Raw genomic sequence first — 6,337 nt, 5'->3', positions numbered from 1 at the left:
TAAGGGTGCCCAGCCCAAACCCTAGTTGTGAATTGTGACTACCATTTTTAAGTTAAACTTACACATAATGCTCATAGTGTTTATATCGTATGTGATGATATTAAACTAAAATATATAACGGTTCAATACAAACTAAACCGAAATGAAACGAAACAAACCGGGTTTGATGGACACATAAATCCAACAATCCACCCTTGGGCGGAGGGACTAAACCCCTTAGATTATGAACCTTTGCACTTTGGAGGCAATTCCACGGTTTGAACATTAGCAGCATGGAGTGACAAGATAGCTCAGGGAATCAGGTAACCCACTTGACCAACTATGACTATAAAAGCCAAAGGACCAAGTTTCTCCAGTACCATTGCATTGCATTAGGGAGGGGTAATTTCGACCATCAATATGGAGTGGGAGTATAATGTTGATCTAAGAGCAGTCATGCAGTCACATCACCAATGGAGAAGAGATTTTTCTACTTTATTCCACAGGAGAAGAAAAACATAATCCAGAGCCAAAACAAATTGATAAAGTGAGGCAGCATTTCCCAAGGGGTTATGAGAAATATAAATCAAAAGAGGAAAAGGATCTCTAAGCCGCCGTGGTTATGGAGCTCAGATCTGCTACCCACATGGGGACGGGTGGGGACAGATCTGAACCCTCCATGGGGGTGTGGGATCCACCCATAGGGTGTGGGACCCACGCCCCATGAAGGGGTCAGATCTGTCCCCACTCGTCCCCATGTGGGTAGCTGATCCGGATTCGTGGTTATGTTCAATATCATTTTATCGCACCTCATTAGTGCTCACCCCCATATCACTTGCTGAGAGAACCCTCTCCCATAAAAATAAACCAAACATCTTCAAATCGATGTCAAATATCTCCTATTGTTGTGCTGACTGGTGTATCAAGGAATTTGTGATATAATGACAAAGGATAATGCATTTTTTGAGCAGACTAGTAACATTGAATCCTCCTTATTGCCTTCCTAGTGGTTAATAATATGCACAGATGGAGCTTTTGCAAAGGAATTACAAATTATGTTGTGTTAATTGAGAGGAAGTATGATGTTGAAGGGCTGCAGCTCCTCACAATCCTGACCATTTTGCAATGTACAGATGGCCACAGCCATGCTGGGAAAACGCCAAGAACACATACACATGCAGTCATGGTTCAGATGTTGAAAGAACATGAGACCTCAACTTGGCCATGGTTTTTTTTATTATTTACTATTAAAGACTAAAGCTGTAGCTTCAAACTTAGCTTCAAACTTTGATGTATGCACCTTTGATTATGCTCGTAGGAAATGTACTGTTGAAGCCCATGCCATAGCTGCATTGGGGGAGTAGGAACTCTAACAGTAGCTTTATCTTTCATTCCGCTCTTGAGGAGCTTGGAATTCGGTCAGACAAGTCTGTCAGCTACATAGCTACCACGGTGTTATGCTCTGATAGCCATGCAAGTAATTAATCTATATACTGCTGCCATGCATTGCATTGAATGAAATCTTCGAACTCCAACGTTCCCCCCCCCCCCAAAAAAAAAAAAAAAAAAAACTTGTTATCAGAACCAGACATTAAAACCAAAGGAATAAATACCTGCTTCCTTAATTCACCTACAGTTGCTAATGAAGAGCCTAGACAAGTATATTAGCTCAGCATAACTGAAGAAAAAGGCTTTATTAGCATTGAAAATGTCCTGTTTCAATAATCACATTTGTACATGGTAAAAGCTCCATTCCTTCTAATTAACCAAAAGAACCTTGCATCTGCAGAGACATATTTATATCCAACCAAAAAGAATGATGGAAAAAAATAAAGTTGTCCTAGAGGGACTCCGCAAATTTAGGGGCCTCCAAATCAAGTTCTTGCCTCATAATACAGTTCATGAACCAGTCACCATTGAAAGTCCATAGCCCTCTATTTGTGGCTACAAGTGCCTCCTCCATGTCTTCTTCACATGCCACAAAAATTGTTTTTGATGGCTCAACTACTTTGTCTAGCCCCTTAAGAACCTGCAAATGAGAGGCAACTAATTTTTGTCAGTTACTGCTAGAGATAATCTATAAAATGCAGCAATTAATATGGAATTAGCAGCCCGTCATGTTGAAGAAATATAAATAACAACAAACTCAGCCTTATCCCAACTAAATGGGGTCGGCTAAAGAAGAAATAGAAATAATCACTAGCAATTTAGAAAGCCTGCAAAGAACAAAATGGACATGAAAATAAATAAATAAAACAAGACCCCTTTTATTTTCATTTGAAGAAATAAAACGAGTTCAATAGATAAGTCTTTTACAGTATACACCATCCCTAGAGTATGTGCACTGATGGAATTTCACATTACATGGCTGACCTACTACTTCATCCAAATATACAGAATTTATCGAGATAATGAAATAGAAATTAGAGTAAATTACTCCCCCCTCCCCTCGATTATGCTCTAATGACAAACCCCTCCCCTGGGTTTTGAGTAATGACTCTCCCCTCCCCTGCATTCCCAAGATTCTATCAACCGTACCCATTCCGTTAAAAAGGACTGTTAAGTGATGACATCATCTTAAATATATTCAATAAAACCCCAAAATGCCCATATATTTGTGATATTCCAATAATTCCCTCTAACCATATCAAAACCCTAAAAACATCTCTAGGAAACGCCGCCGCCACCACGGCTGTATCCACCACCACTTTCACTTCCGTAGCCACCGCCGCCACCATGAAAGAACCTTGCATAGGGTTAGGAAACGTCGACGTTGTTAATGAGAATGCCAACATCCAGACCTTCAATGGCTTCCCGAATCTGACGTATCTCCTCGGAAAGGTCACCGGAGAAATAAACCACCACATTCTTGATCTGGGTGTTCCCAACGAAGAAGAATTATGGTGAATTTGGACAAACAGAAGAGACCCAGAAAAGATAAGAAAGAAGAAAGGATTAAGATCGTCTGAGTGGAGGTGAAGTGAAGTGAGGAAGATGGGTTTCATTTTTGGGAGTCTTGGAAAGGGAGTGGGTCACGGTGATGAGGTGAAGTGAGGAAGATAGTTTAAGTCACTCCAATCACAACTGGAAGCTAAGCCCTACTTTATGTTACTCCAATATCATAACTCTCTCTCTCTCTTCCTTCGCAACCAGCTATTGAATTGCCTCTTTAATTAAGGATTCCGTTTCTGTATAATCTTCAGGTTTCTGTTTGATATTCCACAAGTCTACTTCAAGGCTACTTCTTCAATTCTGATTTTTCTGAATCTGGTTTCAGTCATTGCTTTAATTGCACATATTATTGTTTAATCACTAGATCATTGTTTTGAGCCCTTAAATCACTGCTACCAATTTCTGTTTTCCATCTGGGTTTTCAAGTTTCCTAACTCCAACAGGAAACCTCAATATGTCTCAAATCAGCCACTGCATTGTAATCAAATTTTACTCTCATATTATCCCTGTTAATTAGATCGTATCGACCAGGTTCAGCCCCAACCAGATTTGTTCCGACTATCAACTTTCTCTAATCTGGTTCTAATTCCTAACCCTGTGGTTCTGGAATTCTTCTATGCTGCCCTATGAAAGAGAATTCCATCTATAAAGACTACAGAGTGATCTGCAATTGAGGAATAAATAAGAAAAAAAAAAAGACCCTATAAAGAATCTAATCTGGGTTTGTTCGAATTAGATAGGATTTGTTGAGATTAGTAAAGATTTGACAAGAAACAGAGACTGATAACATAAAATCCTCAATGGACATCTGAAAGTAGGAAGAGGAGAGACGATGAGTTATGGATCGGTAGTGTTCCTTTTAAATGGGTAGGGATGATCAATTTATAATGAAAATTGATTTTATATCTTCTATTTTTGAATCAACCGATTGGGGGCAAAGTTGCAGACAGAGTTGCAGGAGGAAGAAGAAGAAGGGGGTCAGAGGGTAATATAGTCTTTCTATAACACTTAACAGCCCTTTTTAACGGAATGGGTTAGGGGTGTCAATTCCAGGCCCGGTGTGGGGTCCTAGCCCGTCGGGCGCCCCAACCGGAAGGACCGTTTTCAAGCCCGACCTAGCCCGCCCAGCTACAGCCCGACCTAGCCCGACCTTTTAAGCAAACCACCCTCCATTAATCCATTTAGCCCACCTGATAACCCTCTCCCTTTTCCTATTTAACTCCTTAAAATGATTAACCCATTAAGCCCAAATTAATGGGCAATTCAATTGATGGGTTTCCTTAACTCAGAAAAATGTTTATATTCTTCTCCATTAAGCTTCTCATTTCATAGAATCAGAACCAGACATATACAAAAAGGGCTGGGGGTGTTCTTGCTCCAAAGAGAAAACAAATAGCAGGACGAACCCAGTACCGTCAATGATGATTTAGCTGATAAGCATAAGCACTTCATAAATTTGAGTTAATTATAATTACAAAAAGAAACAAATCAGTAAATAAAAACTAATAAACATAAGTTCTTCCTTTTTTTGTGGTAGAAACTAATAAACATAAGTTCAAGAAAAGATTATGGTTTGAAAAATTGGATTTGGATTTGGGTCTTGAATGTGTTTTGGTGGAAACCCATTTCTTTTCTCTTTATTTTTTCAAGTAGGAATTTAATTCTATAAAGGCCCGATTAAGACCCGGGTAAGACCCGATGAAGAGTTAAATAGGCCCACAACCCGGTTAAGACCCGACTAAAGCCCGATTTTAGTACCCGATTAAAGACCGACACCGACCGAACCCCGATCGAGCCCGACATGACCCGGACCGAATATTTAAATGGTCGGACACGGTGCAGCCTGCACAATTGGTGAGGCCCGGCTAGGCCCGACCGAGCCCGACCGGTTGACACCCCTAGAATGGGTACAGTTGATAGAATCTAAGGAATGCAGGGGAGGGGAGAGTCATTACCCAAAACCCAGGGGAGGGGTTTGTCATTAGAGCATAATCGAGGGGAGGGGGGAGTAATTTACTCTAGAAATTAATATGTAAAATATGGTGAGAACTTAAATTATAAACTTACATTTCCACCAGCAGATTTCGCGATGGCTGAAAGCATGTCAACTGGAGGCTGGACATGCACAGCAAGGCAGATGTCATACCCTTTAAGCAAAGCTCGGGGCCTTGCTTTTGCCCTCTGAACAGCATCTTTCAATTCCGTTTTGTATCTCGACTCATAATCTTCATCTTTTAAAATAAATGGCAATTCATCTGCAGAATAAGTGAGGCAGCTAATGAGTCATTAACAGAGTGCTTCATTAAATACCTATATGTAACAGAGGCAGTGCCCCACTCACCCACAAGTCTGCCTTCCCTAAAGCTTTCTTTTAACCAACTGGGTGAGATTATCCAAGCACTGCATCATTGGTAATAACTCATGAAGTCAAGCACCTTTGAAGATCAGAGTTTCAGGAATGAAATGATGTAAATGCATGCACACAGCAGAACAGAAAATTGTAATGCTGAGAAAGTCACTGCACTGAGGCAACAAGACAATCTAAGTTTGTTGTTTTGGATAAAGATTGTTGTATACTACATTCTTTACGCAACTGTTTAAGGATATAAAAAATGAAAGTTTAGGAGACGTCAATGACCATCAAGGTTTTAAATCAGCCAAAATGTCAAAACTTCGGTCTTGGGACCAAAAACAATATATACGAAATTTCATAATCTCTCATGTTCTGGTTAATCAATTGAGGTACTAATCCAGCCTTTTTCCACCAAAGAACACCATAGTGCCTTATACAAATCTTATTCTTTATTGACATTAATGGGAATTTTAAAATTTTCAAATATGACAATACACAAAATCAGCCATAACATTACCAAAATTAACAGAAAAGAGTCTAACAGACAATGCCAAAGGCATACAACAGTTTGGGGTTCATCAGTTGCTGGTAATCAGCATGCAGAGGACAACAGAGATATTATTATATATCCTTGTTCATTGTATGACATCAAAATAGGAAAGAATATCTGGATAAGTTTCTTGACATTAAAGAATTGGGAATATGAGAATATCTCCTTTCAATTGAGTAGGCTCTTTTTTTTTTTTTTTTTGGTGGGGGGGGGGGGGGGAGTAGAGGTTATATTTATCTCTAAAACAATATAATCTTGCATCAGAAACTTGAAATTTGACAGTGTGTTCAGCTGAGCAGAAATATTGGTGATTTGGATGGTTATCCTGTTGACCAAAGTATGGACCCAGGTATAGGCAACAACAGTGTGTGGGCTTATATGGTCCAGAATCAACATTGAGATGTTCCAATCCCGCCAGTTTATTTACAAAGAGAAGCTTCTTTATTGTGAAACTGGATGCATCACATCTCCACTCTAATATGTTCCATTTAACCTCCCCTTGT

The 6,337-nt window shown here is 39.7% G+C and overlaps 1 protein-coding gene across 3 annotated transcripts in view; it reads right to left on the bottom strand.

Annotated features, from left to right (window-relative positions):
* Positions 1 to 1,646: 1,646 nt before the first annotated feature.
* Positions 1,647 to 6,337, bottom strand: part of LOC122671851 — a 41,149-nt gene continuing 36,458 nt past the window's right edge. For all 3 annotated transcript variants that reach the window (XM_043869302.1, XM_043869303.1, XM_043869304.1), the window contains 3 exons: positions 5,273 to 5,331; positions 4,999 to 5,186; positions 1,647 to 2,008 (listed from right to left, as the gene is read on the bottom strand). In XM_043869302.1, coding sequence (XP_043725237.1) covers positions 1,820 to 2,008; positions 4,999 to 5,186; positions 5,273 to 5,331 — 436 coding nt within the window. In that variant the 3' untranslated portion in view covers positions 1,647 to 1,819. The remainder of the gene's footprint in view (positions 2,009 to 4,998; positions 5,187 to 5,272; positions 5,332 to 6,337) is intronic.

This window comes from Telopea speciosissima, chromosome 8 (genome assembly GCF_018873765.1).
Source record: "Telopea speciosissima isolate NSW1024214 ecotype Mountain lineage chromosome 8, Tspe_v1, whole genome shotgun sequence".
Classification (NCBI taxonomy): Eukaryota; Viridiplantae; Streptophyta; class Magnoliopsida; order Proteales; family Proteaceae; genus Telopea; species Telopea speciosissima.
Note: the sequence above shows the minus strand (reverse complement) of the source record. Positions and strands in the feature narration are given on the sequence as shown.